The sequence below is a fragment of the Trachinotus anak genome, unplaced genomic scaffold, assembly GCF_046630095.1.
Source record: "Trachinotus anak isolate AG129_WGS33_773 ecotype Australia unplaced genomic scaffold, CSIRO_AGI_Tana_v1 ptg000025l, whole genome shotgun sequence".
NCBI lineage: Eukaryota > Metazoa > Chordata > Actinopteri > Carangiformes > Carangidae > Trachinotus > Trachinotus anak.
This window is the reverse complement of record NW_027273876.1, coordinates 4,319,927-4,340,348: the sequence shown is the minus strand read 5'-3', so window position 1 is coordinate 4,340,348 and position 20,422 is coordinate 4,319,927. Positions and strand designations below refer to the sequence as shown.

Sequence of the window (20,422 nt, the reverse complement as noted above, 5' to 3'; positions counted from 1 at the left end):
GTTTTTAACCCAGTGGGACTCACCTGATAGTGGCGGCCATCTCTCCCACTAGGCCATTAACCTCAGTGATACAGTAGAATATTAATATAGCTGCAACTAACAATGACTAACAGGTGACAGAGTCTGAAGTACTCCTCCTAGCCTCCTGTTCACAAGACATGCTAAGATGATCTGTGGCAACTGTTTTCATCTTCTCACCAAGCACGAGATTAATATCAACACTCACCACCAGCTTTTATTAGAAGACATTTAAACAGAAAAGTCCAAAGAAAACTCTCATAACTTGATGTCTCTAAAATTCATCCAAACAGTATTTCTCCAGAGAAGTTCGAGATGATCATTATAATCACTATCAGTTATATAGCTAAATATCTGTTGTAGTCCAGAGATATAACTTTTTATGAACCAATCATTGCTCGCGTAGAAGTTTCAAGAAACAAAAATAACTCCATAGACTGGATAAAAACAAAAAACACATAGTTAAGTTGAGCTGTACATTGGTTTGCAGTATGAAGGCTAGTTCAATTCATTCCCTGACATCCCCTTGGATCGATGGGTTTTGTACAGTTACACATTTGCATCTCATCATTTCTGTACAGTCGGCTTCCTCAGACCCTCCAACCCTTGGCTAATATGGCTAATCTCCTGTGTGTGATGGCAAAGAGCAAGATACACAGAGAAAGCTGGCAAGAGCTACGAGAGCAGTTACAGTAAACACTGTCCAGCCGCCAAGGTTGGAGAAGGGGCGTCCTGTGTCAATGGTTTTCCTGATCGTCCATATTCATCCTCCTGTAGTGCCATTACAATCCTCAAGATGGTGTCCTTTCTTCTTCTGGCTGAGTCCTGCAAGTCCAGGACCCTTAGCAACACTGCTCAGCTTCAATGAATCCTTCCTTTTCGTGACCCCCAAGCTCGACCTCAGCGTAACTGGAGTGGCAGCCCTGGTTGCGGAACTTCATAGAGGGCCAGTAGTTATTGGTGCGTCGCTACAAACAACAGACAAAAGTTGCTAAAGGTCAGGCAGCAGACAAACTTGAGGGCGCATACATGTAGGGTATCTTTAAACAGAAAAATAAACTGTTGACTCTAGGTTGTTTGTCTCACCTGCATGAGGTAGAACGGCGGAGCAACTGTAGGGTGTGTGTTGATGTAGTAGACAGCCAGTAAGGTCAGAGCTACAAGCAGAACTAGGGCGGCCACTACACCTGCTATGATGGCTGTGTTCTCTGTTATCCCCTTTTGCTTTGGAGGACCCGTCTGTAAATCTGAAAGGAAAGAAAACAGAGATTCGTGGTATTTGTTAAAGGTAGCTGGCTGTAAATGAAAGTGAGTGCACATGTCGTTTTGGTAATAATCCCTCATTGCACAGGAAAACTTTGTGCACACACAGATATGACAAGTATTGTTGGTCAAAGTTGAACCAGGAAATAGTTCCATACAAGGAATAGTTTCCCTTTGTTTACTTTTCTGAATGAGGTTGACTAACCTGGAAATGTGTTTAGAACCTGCCTGATGAAAACAAACTATTTCCTTTTACTGAACAAAAGCAATTAAAATGTCAGTCCAGTGATTTGGATTCAGCTCTGTCCATACCACCTGGACAATTGAGATTAATGTAGAGTTACATGCCTTGACTAGATTCTTGTTTCCCCCTAGATCCTTGCTGTGGAGAAACTCACCTCTAGTGACAGGCTGGTCTTCGATCACTGCTGAAGAAGGCGTTGGACCAGGGGAAGAGTGGTTGAATGCGCTCATAGATCCCTCAGGTAGTACCGGGTTGTAGTCCTCACATGTACCTTTAGCCTGAGTGAATGCTTATATGAATAACTCAAAAAGCAATGAAATGTTATTATTTCTCTGCTGTATACATGGATCATGTATCTCACCTCTTCAGGGCAGTTATAATCTAACCACTCTTGTCTGTGGCGGTCGATACCATCAGAACATCTGAAACCCAGCAAAAACATAATGAGAAGAGCCAGAGTCTGTACGGCTTTAATGCAAGATAAATCTTCAGAGCTTCCGCCTACCGTTGAAGTGTGTTGCACCAGCCACAGCCGGTTGTCGAGTTGGATGTTAGGCAGAGATCACAGGATGTGTGCTGAAGACAAGCTGGAGGAATGAGATACAGTGGTCTGGAGTTAGAGAGGTGAATAATGAGGCTAGGCTGTCAGATGAAGGCAAGTTAGTCAGAATACTCACTGGGTAGAGGAGTGAACTCAAAAGCAGATCTGCTAACAATCTTTGTCGTGTCAATCTCCACACGATGATACTCATAGATAGTACGCTGCTTTGCATCTTCAAGACAGATATAAAATGTTAGTATGTTTGTGTTTCTGCCATATGGTTTAAAAGCTTCTCTGCTTTTACAGAATATCAAACATATTAAGCATATAAAAGCATAAAATCCTAAAAAAAATCTGAGCCAAAAATTTTTTCTTGTTTTATGTTAAGAAAAAATATCTATTCAATACTCAAAAAGAGGACTTTGAGGCCTATAATTGAGGAACTCATTCACAGTCAAATTGATATAGAAAGTGATTATTGAGATCATCTTATGTATGTATACTACACATAAGAAGAAATTTGAAATGAACTGGACTGTACAAATGAAACGTGTAATTCCTTGTTACTTTTGGAAAAAAAAGGAAAATTAGTTATGTTGCAAATAGCATTATAGAATGAGATCAATTGATGGTGTAATGAGCCTGAGGTTTACATAATTTACTCATTAATGAACATATGAAAGTGGATTTAGTGTTAAGTTATTCTTAATAGGTTTAAAAGAGTATAGGTTTAAAAAGAAAACTGAAATGAGACACTGTTTGTCGCTCCCACCAGGAGGCAGTCACTGTCTCATTGAAGACTCTGCATGACACACAGGTGCTGAGTCACTGTGGCTGATTAAAGTTGTGCTCAGGCTGATGTTGGGTTGGAATTTCATGCTGTCACCAAACGTTATCCCCTTATATACATGAGAGAGGTGTCCTGTCCTGTCCTGCTCCCTAACAGGTATGACATAACCGTGGGAGTGTGAAGGTGATTCATTCAAGCACTGTTTGTATATACCCACTCAGTCATGAGGTCTTAAATAATGTAATAACAATACATTACCATACAATATTTTTTAACGTAAAAATCCTTTAAATCAAATTATTAAAGAATTTGATGAAAAATATTTTCTGAGCAGTGTTTTACAAAATTAACTTGGCAGCGCTCTCTAGTGAATAAGCTGTGTAATGGCAACACAGAGGTACCTGTGGCATTTCTGTACTGTTTTATCAGCTGACATATACACCAATATCCTGGACAATATGTCAAAACAACAAGAAATACATGGCATTATTAAAGAGCAAGAAACAAGTTTTTTGTCACCATGGCACCAAAAGGCATCCAGAGGTTTTAGAGTCAGTTTAAAATGCAAAAAATAGGCAACGATTTGTTTTTTGGAGAACTGACCTGGGAGTTGTGAGGAGGGGATGAATGCCATGAAAGCATCTGACAGTCCCACTTTCACTGGATGCTCGGTGGAATTAATTTTCTCCACCGGTACAGGGATCTGAAAAAGATAATGTTTTAACCTGGCTAAACCTGAAATGTAAGCAGAAGATCTGTCCTTTCCCTATAAAAACAGAAAAATGCAGTGATTAACCCATAACTTACATCTCTGTAGTTGAAAACAATGGTTCCATTCCTGTGGAGGGCTGCCTGGAAAGTAAAAGCTCCCTCGTCCTCTCGGTCCTTTAACCGCACTTTGTCCCACTGCACCACGAATAGATTACCTGAGCAGAGCGAGACACAGAGGCCAGTCAGAGATATCCAGGAGCTTCCAAACGCTGCAGACGTCACTGAGGAGCTCCCATTTACCGTTGTCCGAGTACCTCACTGTTGAGTTTTTGGAGAAGCTGGGGTCAAAGTTGGCCATGAGGGGGGCAACGTACTGTGTGGCAGTCAGCATTCGATGAGTAATCTCCCCCATGAAGATGAACCCTGGGTGGCCAGAAACACAGGAACATATATTACAAATGCTTCATTTAGTTAATCCCTACAACTTTGTTTTTACTCTTAATTATGATTACAGTACATGTTGCTGGTTTGGACGGACACAAAATGTGTCCATAATATTGCAATCTGTGAATTACTGAAAACTGGCATTGAATAATATGGTCATATTTCCCATCTCATTTACTTATTCTTAATCTTATTTTTAAAAGAGCATTTAACATTTGAGAACTGTGGCTTCTCTAGTTAAATGGATAAATAGTTTTGTAGAATAACATGTTTAAAAATTTAAAAATTTTAACATGTTTCTCAAAGTAATGTATAATTTTTTTTGTGGCATCAGTGCTAAAACTGGGGTACCATTTATTAGTAAAAAAAAAAAAAATTAAAAAGGCTGTACAGTGAAACAAGAACAAAATTAAACTACTTTCATGCAAATGTATATTTGATTTCTATCCCCATTCAAGGATTTTCAGTCAATTTTCAATCAACAAACAACTCAATCTTCTTATGGTTAACAATTTAGGACACGCACAGCAGGTCTTTAAGCAATTAAAATCATCAAAAAAATGAAGGCATGTACATTTAATTAGATATATTATGGCCTGAAAATTTCCCCGGGGTAGGACAAAGTCTCCTTCAGTGCATTGGTAGACGTTTGGTCTCCTGATTGGTGGAGAAAAGCAGATGAGTGCTGCCATGATATCAAGTAATGTAAAGTAAAACTCACCGCCAGTTGCTACGATAATTTGTCTCAAGTAGTGTCCATAAAAAGGGAAATCAAAAGAAAGTGCCACCCTCTGTAGAAAAGAAGAATTATCAGACACGGCTCGGTGTTAAATCAGACGGTTGTGTGTGTGTGAGCGCCTCTCACCGCTGCCTGTCGATGCGTATTGGACAGTATGCCGTGGATTCGGACTTGGCTCTTGTGCAGGGCGTTCAAATCTACCCACAAGTCTTCAGTCTGTCTGTCAGTTGGACCAAAACTCTGCCATCTGTAGTACCTCTTGGAGTCCTCCTGAGAGAAAGAGGACACTCATTAGGAAAGTGAACTTTTCAGAAAAAGATTTTTCATGGTTCAGTTTAGAGCAGGTTTATTTACATTCTGAAATCCATTCATTTGCTTTATTAATAATATACTAAAATACTATTTCACAATTCATCTCATTGTCCTCTACAGTTATTGAATTATTGAATTGTACCAGTTAGGGCTGAACAATGCAGGGAAATCTTTTTTTTTTTTGGACCACCTTATGGATTGTGATTATTTTCTGGACAGCCTGTCTTTGTAGTATCAAAAAATATAAGTGGCAGAATAATCAATATGAAACTAATTATCCACAGTCCTTAATTATATTTCATGCCCATTACATTAATAGTAGTATACAATAAATCTCTGTGAAGATATTCCAAAGTATGTAGATCCTCTTGTTCTAATGGTTTGATCTCTTCCCTACACACACCTGCATATTTATGTTTAAAGAAGGATTATAACATCATTTCATCTTCATGATCATCATAAGCAGAAAGAAAATCTGTTGAATTGCATTAATAATACATTGACTGAAACATTCAATTAACTATTTTTTCAGACATTTTGCCATGACATGATCAACTCTCCTTGTGATGGTCTTCTGATGTCACACATGGGCAGTGGTTCCCAGCCTGGGTGACGGCACCTTTTATAAAAGGAGTCATGAGGTGAGACATACATTGAACTACACAGAATTTCTTCAATTTTTTCTCTATTTTGTTTTCTCATGAAACTGATTCAAATGTCTAATTCTTTGATTGATCTGCTCATGAGTCAAAGACACACGAGGTATCAAAAAGGTTATAAGAGATTTCTTCATGTTGAGGGTTTGCTGGGAACCGCTGCACTGGGACAACTCAGGCTTTGTGTCCTCTGTTTCTGTCCACACAGTTCCACTTGGGGGAGCTGTTTACGCATTACGCACAATGCTTTGACGACGAGGTCCTGCGTCCTCCAACAGATATCTTGTCTTGATGGCATTATTAATGTATGCCACAGTTGAAGGTGACAGAGAGCAATGGTTCTGGGGTTTAGTGTGGGCTCAGAAAGTGGAGCAGTTAAATGCAGCGCTCTCACTGCCTCTCCGGCTGCTCCATATACAGAAAGTGACCCACTTTTTCTCCCATCTCTACTGCCTGACACCAGCCTGTGTTTTCTAGAGGGAGGTGTGGGATTTCTAGGTGAGGAGATGGGAACAATCATATGCTTTTTTTCCCTCACAGCTGACTGATTTATTGAAGAGATTCCCGTCGGACAAGAGATAGCGGGTCTCGGAAATTGGGATCAGACCTCCCAAAAAAAGGCACTAGCAGCAGTACAACAGGGCTACTTGTGATCTTGTCCAAGTTGAGTCACTCACGAGCACACACGCGTGCACATACTAATGCACAACCATGCTTAAACAAACACTGTAAGTTGGCAAGACGAGGTTGTCGTCTGTTTTCAATTTGAATTGTAGGGAGAGGAAAAAAAAAAGTACAACACAATTTATTTGGGTTGAATTTTACTGAGGCTGATTCAAGTGAAAGACGAGTCTGGGACATGAGACAAATAAAACCTCATTATACACACTCAAACACACGCGCACGCGCACACACACACACACACACACACACACACACACACACAGATCTAAAAGGTAATGAATGGAAAATGGCACAGGTTAGGTCCAACTGGCAAACACCTAATAACAATGACCTCCACTCAAAGCTTCTTAACTTTGTGAGAATTAAAGATCATAACCCAGGTTGACCTTTTTAGTTCAAACCAGATAATAAGCTAATAATAACATTTTGGTTCCACTTCATTCATTTATCCTGATATTGTGTTCATGTTCGCCAGTTTCTTGTTGGGAGATGGGAATGTTTTGTTTTTCTCAAAGTAAACAGCAGGTGACATATCCATTGATGTTATTTTTAGCCGAAACAAAAGCTACAGCAGCAGTTGCTAGGAGAGGTTAACAATAACAATAATATTTTTATGAAGAGCTAAGAAATATGATGTTTTAATATCATATTTCTGACGTTTAAATATCATGTTCTTATTGCTGTAAATCAGTTTACAACAACATATAATGAGATGTTACAGGCTGTGATAACAATGTTCAGCTGCTCATGTATAATTAGTGATCATTGTGATGTGGAGACTGTGGAGATGTGTGTGGTTGTTGTTTAGTACCATAGAACAGCAGCAGTGTGGAAATCCTCATTCGGTTGTCTCTCTGCTCTCCTTCTGCGAACTACATGTTGTTAGCTCCTTACACCAGCCCATGTTACACAAGGTAGTGTGAGAGTTCAGGGTAATGTTAGCCTCTATGTGCCTCTCCAGCCAAACCTGTTACCCAAGCATTACATTTGCCAAAGTGATCTTCTTCATCTTGTAAAAGTGAAACATACTGTTTGAAAATACAAACGATAATTAATCAGTCTAGTCATGGTGTTGACCAGTGTTGATGTCCCTGATATTTCTATAGTAAATATAATATAATAAATATATATAATAAATATAATAGTAGTGTTGGAAAGAAGTAACAATTTATGAATTTTAATAATAGCAGGGCTAACTAGCTACCACGAAATACAACAACATGTGGTTTTAATTCCATGTCTTCTACTTGGTTCAACTGATGAGGATGCAAACTTTTCACCCAGGACGTGCGGTACCTGTAGTCTCAGTGTGAGCCATGATATCATGTGTAGGGGCTTCAGAAACAGCCCTTCATTTTTTGCAGACTTTACTGTGTTGCAGATTTAATTTCAAATGGATAAAATGGCCATTTTTCTCACCAATCTACATTCAGTAATGACGAAGTGAAAAAACAGATTTATGAGACGAAGTTCCATCCATCCATCCATTTTCTATACCGCTTATCCAAAACCGGGTCATGGGGGGGCTGGAGTCAATCCCAGCTGACTTCAGGCGAGGGCGGGGCACACCCTGGACAGGTCGCCAGTCTATCGCAGGGCTAACACATAGAGACAAACAACCACACACACACTCACTCACACACCTACGGGCAATTTAGAGTCACCAATTAACCTAACGTGCATGTCTTTGGACTGTGGGAGGAAGCAGGAGTACCCGGAGGAAACCCACGCAGATACGGGAAGAACATGCAAATTCCACATAGAAAGGTGGTTCAAACCCAGAACCTTCTTATGAGACGAAGTTCAGGTCGGTAAATCTGCCACCATCCTGCCATCATCATGGTAAACTGCATATGTGCTGTGCTGGAACAGAGAGCTTGACAGATGTAGCAACAGTATATTAGGGAAACTGGACTTAGCGAAGGGTCAGATTCTTGGATCTCACCAATATGCGGGTCATGTCGTCAGGCAGGGGGCTGATATCAACTCCTCCTCCACCACCTTCAGCCTGTGCGTTGCGGGCTCCTCTGTGTTTGTGTGGGGTCTGCTGGTCCCTCCTGGTTCTGTGAAAACCGGATGGATCCCCATCTGTCCGCAGAGGAGTCCCACTCAGTGCATCTAGAACAAGACAGGCACTGTGCTGACTGAACAGTGGCAACACGCACATGTGGGCCCTGCATGCAGAGACTTCCAGGAGCACTGACTCCAGATGTTTCTTGAACTCTATCACTGACCACCACACTGTCAGTTCCTAAACAAATAAAGCACAAAATTCCCAGTCCAGACTTTTAGTTAATTAATAATGAATTTTTGGTGGCTTTGGGAAAATAAACATGATCATTGAATTCTCCATTTGATGTCAAAATGTGTGAAAATTATCTGGTAAAATGTTGTCTTTAAAAGGAATGGAAATAGTTTTGCTTTTTAAACCCGCTGGTCACATCTGCTTTTTATTGGTTACCATAATTTGGATCATTAACAGGCAGATTTGTACACGGAAAATTAAATCCATATTTAGAGTTTTTGGATCATTTACTCACAAGTTCATTTAAAAAAACTCAACTCAGAACACCAGGAAAAAAAAGACTCATAATTATATTTTCTTTAAATTTGTCCTGCAGATATAGATCCATGATTTCTTTTTAATTTCTGCATTTTAAACTAATAATGTGTCACGTATGTTTTTGGCTATGTATTGGCTCATCATCAGCTAATTGAGACATGTTTGTATCCTAAGTGTGGATTCACATCTCCACTCACTGCCTACATTTGTGTGGGTTTTAATGTCATCTGCTCAACAGATCCTAGATGGATGTTTATATTGTTCACATTTTCCTTCAGGAATGTATTTTCTTCTTTTCCTTTTTTTATTTTCACAGTAAATTGATCCATGACTCACAGTTCTGTGCACATTTATGGTCGGCAGAGTTGCTATATCAGCACAACTGACCGACTGTTCAGCAGAATGAAGGTCCCTGCTATTTTCCTACTGAAGAACAAGTCGAGGGATTAAATCCAGTTTTGCTGTCTGGATTTTATGTGAGCTGTTATTTCACTGAACTGAAGTAACAGCATGTCATGAACATCTTGAAAGAGGGAGAGACAAAAGCCAGCCTGAGGTTCGGACCTCCCTCTCAGCTTCTTACATTTGAATTGGTGTTTACAACATATGAACAAAAATATGTAGACACCTTGGATCCTGTAAACATACTTTTTTGTAGTTTTGTTCTGGAGCTGTTTCTTTGGAGGCGTTTGGCAAGGTCTGTTTGTTCCAATTTAAATCTTAATGCTTCAGCTTTCATTATAGTTTAGACAATGGTTTGCTTCCAGCTTTGTGGTGACAGCGTTTTTGGGAAGCTCCTTTCCTGTATCATCATGACAATGACCCCTTGCACACTTTCACCATTAAGCAACAGTTCTCCCAGTTTGGTGTTGACGAACTTGATTCGCCTGCATAAAGCCCTGACCTCAAACCCCATCCAACATCTTTGAGATGAACTGGAACGTGGACTGAGCCAGGCCTTATCACCCCGGTGTTGGACCTCACTAATGCTCTTGTGGCCAAATGGGAGCAAATTCCTGCGGCCTGGGTCTGAAATCCTGAACCAGAAGAGTTGAGGTTGTTATTGGAACAGATGGTTTTTGGAATTTGATGTTCAACAATCACATATGGGTGTAATGTTAAGCTGTCTGCATAATATTGACCTACATGGTCTGAATGTTGCCACAACCTATTGGATATTGTGTGGGTTTGTTAGAAAGTGAAATCAGCAGGTTTCCAAAAATGTTGCACTATTCCTTTGTCTTAGTTAGATGAGAGGATCTATCTAAAAAAAATGAAGTTAAAGAAGCAGACAATTAGCTTAGCATTAAGACTGGAAATAGGAGAAACTGTTGGCTCGGCTTTGTCCAATGGAAATAAAATCTGCCTACCAGCACCTGTAAAGCTCATAAATTGACGTGTGTATATTTCATTTGTTTGATTAGTCCAAAAATCAAGGTGTAAAAAGTTGTAGCTTTGTGTAAGATTGTGTGTGGGACTATTTTGTGGCTGAATACAGTGACTCCCTGCTCCTTTTGCTGCAAAATAGTGTATATTATGAGAAATTATGGCCATAATCAAAATTTAGTCTCTTTTAGGCTAAAAGAAAGCTAAACCTCACTGACACATACTCATCACATGAGGATTGAAGTGAATTTTCTTTTGTTAGAGAAGTAAAATACAATGACAAAGAGACAATGAAAAAGAAAGACACTTAAGACACAAAATGGGACAAGAGAAAGAAACAACGAGAGGTTATCACACACACAGGGGAGATGGCTTTAATGAGGAATCTTGTTTGATTATAGTGCAGTGGAAGCTATTTCCACAGCTTCAGAACAAGAGGCTCCTAATTGGGTCAGATTGGCAGGACTCATCACCATCATTACTAAACAGCTGAGGAGGCGTCAAACAGCAGGGGGAAGAGATGAGGACGAGCTGTGAGGAGGAGGCAGATCAGAGACAGTGCATTCGTTATTACAGAACATACAACATCAACTCCTTTAGGAGTGCAGATGTCTAGTATATGACCCACCCTCTCCACAGATTCAGATTTTGGTTGTCAAACTTCCTAAGCCTTGAACTTGTTTTTGTTCCTGGAACATGTCTAACCTTGTCTAACTGTCTGCATGTGGGCCTGGATGAACTTCCAACAAAACAGGGCCAAAAAGAGTTCAAGAGTGGGTTGGGTTTTACATAAGGACTCCAGTTAAGCTGACCTCACTAGTGTCAGGTCTGGCAGACACATGTGTATGTGGAACCTGCACTGGGAATGTGCAAACTGATGCAGAAAAACATCCTGGTACTTTGAAAGAGGGTCCAGAAAATCCAATGACTAAAATAACAGATGTGACAAATTTGCCAGTGAATAGCAGATGGTTTAATTGTAAATATACACCGCTGCTTCTTATATTAGAATAAAATGCACTGAAATGATTCTGACAGTCCTCTAAATTTAGAATATTCCTCTTAACTGCCAGAGTGGGATCATTTTACACTGGTGCATCTGCAGAATGCCAGATTTCCTGCTGTTTAATCCATCATATCTTACAGTGGCAGGAGTGTTGACCTGAGTGTGAATGAAACCTCTAATCCTGCAGGTTTATGTTGTGTGGTTGACAATTATATAATCAGCTATTTTGAGAGGATGGCATCTGCGTGGCGTTGGTGTCCACTGTATCTGCTTTCTTCAGATGTGTCTGCATTGCAGCAACCACCTTGCAAATCTAGTGGGTGTTGGGAATCACATTGAACTAGGACACGGCATTTTGAGCCTAATATAGTGAGCTGTGAATGTACAGATTGTGTTCATTCATGCCATCACCATCTCCCACGCACCTGTTTCCCATCCCCCTGATCTCTTGCTCTCTCTGTCTTCTCCTAGAAATCTAGTTGCTCTGTGACTTTTCATTACTTATTTTTAAATCTCCAGCAAAATTCAAGCAATTTAGCACTGTTATTTATCTTTTCCTGAAACCTTTGTTGTCGATGACAGACATCTAAGAAACATAGTAGGTTACGTTTTTACTATTTGAAGACTTAATAGCAACTGGAGACGGGCTAGACAGCAATCAAATCCACGTTCCTCAGCTGAGACAAAAGCTAAATGTTCTTTCAGTCTGTTCAGCTGGATGAAGTCCACTTAAGAAAAATAAATTTCCCCTGAAAATATATTTTTTTCTCTGGGTAAATTCAAAACACTTTAAAGTATCAAGGATACACCGAGGGCATAAAGGCCTCGTGGAAAGGAAAAGAGAATTATCAGCAGGCAGAGCAAAAGAAAAACGCCCAGTAAAATGCTTCAGACAGAGATACAGTGCACTGAAGAGAGCATTATGCACCATCCAAACACAGCTGAGGAGAGAAGAACTTCAGGATTCAAAGTCCTGACGCTGTAGCAGTCCTGTTTTGTGTGCTGTTAGATGAGGCACAGAGTTAGTATCAGGACAGGGATTAGCAAAGCACCTGCAGTCCTCTGGCAAAAGAATGATTGGTGCAACAGTAAGGTCACTGCTGTGTGTGTCATCACAGTTTAATACAGTGATTTTTATTGTTGGATTTTAAAAGGATGATCTGTGTTAAAACCAGCCTGGAGCTTATGGTGTGGGAGGAAGCCATTTGGCACCTTATGCTGAGAGAAACAGCAGTAACCATAACACACAATTACAAACACTGGCAGCTGGACTGATAAGGACCCGAAAAGAAAAGGAAAAATGTGGCGTTTAGATAAATATGGACGAATGGATCCGATTCAGAGTTTATAAAATGTTTGATTTAAGTGATGAACTGTTGTGGAGTTGTTTTCTGTTTACATTTGGAACTGATTTTGCATTTTTAGTGCAGATGACATGTAGATCAAGTTTGCAGATGGACTTGGCCAGATGTACTTTACTGTCTGGTTTTTCAGTGTATTTATAGTTTTCACAATAGGAGATTATTTTAGTAAGAAATGTACAGCGGCTCCTGACGAATCTAATCTGATCCTCTTCATAGTCAAAATGCAGTTTGGTTTCAAGTTTGAGACGCATGTTGAATCTAATTAAAAAAGTTCTGCAGCTAATGATTATTTTCATGAATCTGCCAGTTCTTTCTTGATTAATCGATGAGTCAGTTGTCAAAAGCATCTGTCACAGTTTGCTGAAGCCTGAGGGGATTAGCAGTTTGCCTGGTTTGTTTAACAAACAGTTCATAATTCAAAGATAATAAATTCACTAACTCATAAGACAAAGAATAGAGGTAAATTATCATAAATGAGTAACTGGAACTGGGGACTGTTTGGCATGACTCAAAACACACTAATAACAAATGAATATCATGGGATTATTTCTCTTTTCACCCACTAATCGACTGATGTTTGCAGCTCTACATTGAAACACAATTCATTCATTTCTTTAGATTGTGCTCGTTGTGTGGTATTCAGACTTACACTCCCTTCAGCAAATGATGAAACTCTAAAGATATTCTCTCGGTGGTAACCTAGAAAAAGTTTAACAGAAAATATTGGTGTTATGAGATTTTTTCTTTTTTAGCTCATCTAGGTCATTTGTCTGCAACCTCAGTCCCACCTGGTCTATTGATCAGTGCCGTCAGATTCAGATCCAAATTGTCTTGTACTGATGTCGTCTGGTCTGAAGCTGTTAATGTCTACATCAGACTGAAACTTGAATTGATCAGTGTGAATCAAGTTGTCTCATGTTGCTCCTTAATTTACCGGAATTAATAGCTGTACGCAAATGTTTAATATTCACTGTCTATTACTATCTGGAAAACTGCTTAAATGGTCACTATGATAAGATATTATGTGTAATTTAAAGGGAACAGCCCCTAGATTTCAATGAATGCCCAATGACTCATGCATTTTATGACGGCTGCAATTTAAAGCCAGGAATCTCCTTTTTCTTTCTTCTTGTTGTCATTGCAGAATTGATAATATTATAAATTAAAGATTAAAAACATATCTGGCCGTTAACATGGGTACAGTCAGACATGCTGACTAAGCCCCATGTAGTGAATAGGTATCTTAGTGACCTGATGAACATTAGAGGTGATGCAGCATGAACATCGGGATGCTCTAGTTGGGGGAAGTGGAGGTTGGATCCAACACCTACAAAACTGCCATAAAGAAACATGACAAGACCCAGGTGGTTTACTAAGAGGGAAAAAGATGCCAGCCAAGCACATAAAAACCACAACTGGTCGATTTTTCACTTCTGTTTATGTATGGATTGAATACAAGACACAGTGTGTTAATTAGTGAGCTGTGGGTGGAGGTGCTGGTAGCTTTTTTTTAACCTTCTACGTTGCTATTTATGTAGCGTTATCAACCCAACCTGTCTTTCTGCATGAATGACACATTAAATTGGTATTTCCACAGACGGATTCCAATTTACAATTTGACGTCCTGGACATGGTCACACCTGCATTTTTAACGGTTACATTCACAATCAGTGAATTTTCTCCAAAAGGTGAAGTAAATCTGCGTAGAGATCATTTTTGATGAGATTTGGCTCATAATGTTGTGCTGTTGATGAAGTGCAGACGCTCTTTTGACGGCGTTGACCTATGAGAGAATGGGAGCAGCCATGCAACCAATTTTTTGTAACTCTGCAGCTCTGCAAAAGAGATTTGGTCCAGAGTCAGCCACGAGTCTGGGGTGGATGGTACAAAAACGTTCCCTTCAATGGAAGTGATTAAGAGACACAACATCACCAAGCTTCCATCAGCACCTATTTAGCAAAGATTTGTTCCACTTGCTGGTGTGGGTAAGCACTAAGATGAAGTTATCAGGCTGTGGGACAGGGGCCCATAATAGGGGCCCTGCTGCACAGGGGTGAGGCTGATGACTTGAATTATCAAATTTTAATGGTGAAGAGAACATGGATGTTTTGCTAGAGTTTAAGTTGCCTTATGTTGGAGGGGGAATCTGTCGCTCTGATGTGTGCACAGTGTGACGGGTTGTCCTCTGCAGAGCGAGGCCCATGATCAGAGGAACTGGGACCACAGGAGAGGCCAGAGAAAGTGGAGCACCGCTGATTGTCAGAGGAGGAGAGGCAGCGGAAGAACGGGGGCTGGCTAAAAATAAGGTATCTCCAAGGAGAACAAAAATACATTCATGCGCATACACATACATACAGACACACACACACGCACACAGGATGACACGAGTATACAGAACATATACAGGGGATGCACAGAGCAACCAAGCACAGTATTTTATGTCATAAAACAGTTTGAGATGAAATGAAGCAACATAGAAAAACAAGACTTCTCAGATTTAAGAATTCAACACCCAGCTGCTGCTCTCATCGACTTTCTCTACTTCTAAAAAAAACTTCTGCTGGAATAAAAGCATAATCATCATTGAAATTACTGGTAAACCTCAAACATTTACTTGCTAAAATGCTGGATTTCCGATCACATGATCGGTATTTCTCAAGCAACGGAACAGCACACACTTTTTTTTTCTTTTTAAATCTGAAATACAGAGGCTGTGGAATAAAATCCAGACCCACACACAGCCTTTCATGTGCTTCCTGTGACTGACAGAGAGAAATGTCAGGGGACCTGTTAGCTTCACTCACACATATGTGTACACACCAAAAAAGTTCCCAAAAAAACATTTTTCAGAGATGCCTGGTGCGAGAGGTTGCAGGAAAGAATTCAGGTCAGATTTCTTTGAACCATCACAGGATTCAATTCTGTGCAGCGTTTGAGTCTCCTCTGAATGAAGGCATTAAAACAGTGTTGATATGAGAGTGCATGTGAATACCTGAGTGTATTTGCTGCTTACCTTCATGCTCTTGAGCCCAGACTCTCCCCAGCTCAGCCTGGGAGAGACAGATGAGGAGAACAGCACAAAGCCCCATGTCCAGCCGACTCTTCTCCCTCCTTCCCCAACTCTTTATCACTCCTCTCTCCTTCTTCTTCTTCTTGTTCTTGTTGTTCTTCTTCTTTTTATTATTTTCCCGTTTCCCCTCTCACTTTGCTGGAAGAATGGGGCTCCTCACTCCTCCACTCCCCCGCCTTTTGTCGCTTTCTCTTTGCCTCCTCTCTCCCACACAGCTGCTTTTCCTTCACCTCAGCTAAGGTTTGCTGCTTTTCTCTCTCCTCTGTCCGTCTCTCTTTCTCAGCTGTATGTCCTTGTTTGGCACTCAGAGTAACTTCAAGGATGACTGGTCCATTGTCAGAAAAGACTTGACACACAGCCGAAGTGTTGCAGACTGAGAAGTTGTGTTTTCTCTTTGCTCCAGCCTCATTATTTTCTACTCCTTAAATTAACTCCCCACTCCCCCTGTCTGTCTGTCTGTCTGTCTCCCTGTCTGTCTGTCTATCTGTCTATCTGTCTGTCTCTTACTGTCGCTTTCTTTGTGTTTGTTTCTCTGTTTCTGTTTCTAACAGAGCTCTGGATTTTTTGTAAGACTTCCCCAAAGAGGGAATATTTATGTATTTCTCCATTTTTTTTCTTTCCTTTCAAACCAAAAAAAGGGGGGTTGGAGTTGGGAGGAGCATGTCTCCCCCATGTGGAAGCATGTTGAACCAAAACAAATGTGATAGTTCAGTGGTTGAGATTTTTAGGAGAGCTTTCGAGAGCTTCTCCTGTGGTTTGTTTGACAAAATATTACATTGATTAATGACATTTGTTGGGTTTTTTTTGTTTGCTGTTACGTCTGAACATGGGTTTGCTAAAAACTGTGTGCGTAATGAAGGATCATTAAAATAAAGAGGTATTTAGTGATGTATAAGTGGTGGTGTTGGAGTATTAAAATGCAAATCAGAATTTCAGGTTTTATGTCTTTCAAATCTGTGTTAAAGAGTTGGCCTTGTTCATATAAGTTAAATTAATTGGAGTATCCCTGACCTTGAATTTTCCTCTAATAGTTCTGTCTGGCCCATTTTTTAAAATTGATTTTTACATTCAACAAACATATATACACCCTTTAATATTGACAATAACAACAGAGGAAAAATAAAAAATATATACAAAACAGAAAAGTCCCACCTCAAACCAACAGACACTGCAGTACACAAGAATTAAATTGAAAGAGAGAGAGAGATATTTAGAGAGAAAAAAAAATAAAATAAATATATATATATATATATATATATATATGGACTATATTATAAATTGTCCAGGTATATTACAGGAAATAAATAAATAGCACATACAGATAAAGCAATCAGACATTGCTGTCTGGGGACAAATGAGTTGGAGTCTGTAGGAAAGAATGTAAAGTTTTCCAGAGTCTCCAGAATTTGTATGGTTTATGATCAAGCTCATGAGTTAGTTTCTCCAGCGGGAGAAGATCTGTCTGTCCCATTTGAGATGATTTGTTCAGCAGGAGACTGATCCAGGCACCAACATTTGTTTGTTTGTAAATGAAACAATCAGCTGATTAATCGTTTGGTTGATCGATAGATGTGAATCTGCAACAATTTTGATTAATTGTTTTAGTCCTTTTTTAAACCAAAACCCAAATAATTCACTGCATGCAGCTTCTTAAATGTGAATTTTTGGCGTTTTTTCAGTCTTGTATGATAGTAAGCTGGATACTCCTGGGTTTGGACTATTTGTTGGTCTAAACAAGACATTAGAAGAATTCACCTTGAACTCTGGGAAACTGGGATGGACATTCTTCACTCTTTTCAGACATTTTATAAACTGGTCTTATTTTAAATCTGATTTTTAAAAAAAACATAATTTCCCTCAATACTTCCCAACTTTTCTGCCCTGTCAGTGGCACTGAGCTCCAGGCCCATTTGTTCCTACTGAAGATGTGAATCTTTTTTTTTAAATGGCTGAGTAATTTTTTAAAACAGCTGGAGACTGTTGTTTTTAGCAAATGTTATTTAGACAGCAGTGAATAGTGCATTTGTAGGGGACTATTTTCAACTGTGGATTAATACATATATGATGCTCTAGCAGCTATGACAGTGGATGTAGGATTAACTCAATGATCCACAGTTTCATATTCATTGTAATGAGGGAACATGTTACCCAGTGCAGTGGTATGACGCACTGATGTATTTCTAATCGCTTTTGGTCAACAATAAAGCTCTGACACAGAGGAATGAGATAGACAGTACTTGTTTGTTTCAATTCATTGTTGGTTGTTGTCTTTTCATGGGATTTGTTGATAATCACAAAGAACAGATCCTTTTAGTATTTGCAGCTTGATGCTGCTATGCTCATGATTATGACTCTCCCACTGGGACGGGATGATGAAATATCAGTAGGCGTATCAGTGTAATGACAAACATACTACTTCACATCAAACAACTATGAATGTGTTCTGAGCACCCCTGGTGTTTTTTTCCATAGTTTTCCTCGAGTAGTTAATCCTGTATTCATGTGGACAGTTAGGAGACAGGAGGACAGTGAGTGATGCTTTGATCGGTTATGGATGATAAAATGTGTGTTCTCGGGCTTTCTGCTGAGAAACACTGTGCTTCAGATTCACTCAGTGCCAGCATGCACACAAAATTCAAAAACACAAATACATGTACACACAAGAAGTTGGCCTGACAGATTTGTATAGCTACCAGGTGTGACATAAGAGTGGATCTTGTCTTCGTTTCTTTCCTTAAGTAAAACTTTAAATGATCTTTTTTGAGCCTTTGACCCTTGAAACTGTTTTTAGATATTGTTTTACCTCATGTGTCTCTCAAAACTCTTTATTTTGGCAGTTTTGGCCTTATGTTAACAACACAGATGTGAGTCATATTCAGCTAACTGAGTTTTTGAGTGGGAAATTGTGGAGAATGATTCAGTTCCAGAGTAACTTGAGCTTGTGTTGATCCTGTGGCCAATAATATAAAAACATGCATTTTCTGGCTCCGTGAAACATTTATTAAAGCAGGTTTGTTGATGAAATATTAAGTATTTACACAACCTGACTATGCTAATTTATGGAAATGCTGAATAAAAAAATTAGTCGCTGAAAACATTACCACAAAAGTCGAGTTGAAAACATTTTTATATAATATTGAACAAATTTTAAATGTCATTTGTAATTGAACAAGTTAGTCACTGTCGAGTCAGAATGAAGGACAATATATCTGTGAACCTAACTGAGGAAAACTTAAATTTTAATTCGATGGAAAAAACAGAATATTGTTATAAAATGTTAAAGTTGCTTTAATTCAACAAGTCAGATTTATAAGCTACAAACATATTTTAGTACCACAGACCACCACAGAGTTAAGGTCAGAGGGATTTATCCTGATGGTGAGAAAAAAGCAAATAAAAATGTGCTTCATTGTGATCCACTGCTGCACTGACCTGCTGGGTCTGATTTAAGAACATGATTCAACGCACACAGTGACCATCCAGTGGGAAAAATGCTATCCAACCTGCTCCATCTTGTGATTCCTCATAAACTTAGATAATGTTTGTTTTCCTACATTTTAAAATACAAACACAATGACTTCAGAGTGGGGGGAGCTCAGTCATTTTTATGGAGCCAGTAAGATGATAAATTTGTTCCAAATGACTTCTTTTTAGTTTGTCAATTGGTGTGAGAAGTCCATTAAAACTGCCTTCACTGATTATGTCAAATCATCCCTCAGTTTTGCCAAATTTCAGCTGGAAGAATTATCTATATATTCAATATGCTTATATGTAAACTTTTCAAATTAGTTTTCAATAACCAGGAGGTTGTGTCAGCATGAGTAACAGAGTCTGAGATTTCAAGTCATCTGGGCCTGTTTCAAGGCCCTGCAGCAATTCTGTTTATAATACGGTGGGTGTCTAAATAGGCAGATGTTTTCCCACATGTGCGGTCGGCACATACAGTCTCCCTGCGTAAACTGTGGGCTGCATGTGTCCACACGACTTGTGGATGTGGGCAGAAGCCACAATTTACATTGTGTGGACTCTAATGGATATGCAGGTGGTGAAAGTCTTATTTGCACTTTAAAATGCTTTTTCCCAAAATACTTTAATATTTTTCCCTCATATAAACATCTTGCTGTCATTTAGATGGTTGACACGTGAAGGAAAAACCCGAATAAATCAATAAGAAACACAGATGGGGCCACAGCTCAGGTCTTCACAGAGAATTTGGAATGACATGTTCTGTGATGATGTGGTTTTGATGGCTGCATCAAAACGTGACCTCTGGTGCTCGGTTTGGGACGGTTCGTAGCCAAGCGTGAAGCAGCCAGTGTGAGAGCCAGCATCTCCAAGTCTGAGAGATCAAGTATCTCAGGGTTTTGGTCATATGTGAGGGTAAGATGGAGCGAGAGACTGACAGACGGATTGGTGTGGCGTCAGCAGTAATGTGGAGGTTGTACCGGACTGTTGTGGTGAAGAGCTGGAAGGCAAAGCTCTCGATTTCACCAGTTGATCTTTGTTCTAACCCTCACCGATGGTCATGAGCTCTGGGTAGTGACCAAAAGAATGAGATCATGGATACGTGAAATGGGTTTCTTCCGTAGGGTGATTGGCTTCAGCCTTAGAGAGGGGGTGAGGAGCTTGGA

At 39.7% G+C, this 20,422-nt stretch overlaps 2 protein-coding genes across 8 annotated transcripts in view; one reads left to right on the top strand and one right to left on the bottom strand.

Annotated features, from left to right (window-relative positions):
* The window catches only part of tectb (tectorin beta), a 49,013-nt gene that overhangs the window by 7,103 nt on the left and 21,488 nt on the right, over positions 1-20,422 (top strand). For 5 of the 7 annotated variants that reach the window (XR_011685202.1, XM_071463769.1, XM_071463768.1 and 2 more), the window contains exons 2-4: positions 1,657-1,766; positions 5,595-5,703; positions 14,913-15,027. Coding sequence is in view for 5 of the 7 variants with exons in the window: in XM_071463769.1 (XP_071319870.1) it covers positions 5,699-5,703; positions 14,913-15,027 (120 nt within the window). In the remaining 2 variants the exon portion in view is untranslated. The remainder of the gene's footprint in view (positions 1-1,656; positions 1,767-5,594; positions 5,704-14,912; positions 15,028-20,422) is intronic. The other 2 variants (XM_071463772.1, XM_071463770.1) reach the window with 2 other exon arrangements.
* On the bottom strand, positions 216-16,352 carry plxdc1 (plexin domain containing 1). Its single transcript, XM_071463765.1, has 13 exons — positions 15,735-16,352; positions 8,348-8,520; positions 4,877-5,020; positions 4,733-4,802; positions 3,868-3,990; positions 3,664-3,782; positions 3,460-3,559; positions 2,203-2,298; positions 2,031-2,112; positions 1,887-1,947; positions 1,680-1,803; positions 1,105-1,265; positions 216-986 (listed from the first exon to the last, which is right to left on the bottom strand). The coding sequence occupies exons 1-13, from the start codon at positions 15,808-15,810 to the stop codon at positions 861-863; spliced, it is 1,455 nt and encodes a 484-aa protein (XP_071319866.1). The 5' UTR covers positions 15,811-16,352; the 3' UTR covers positions 216-860.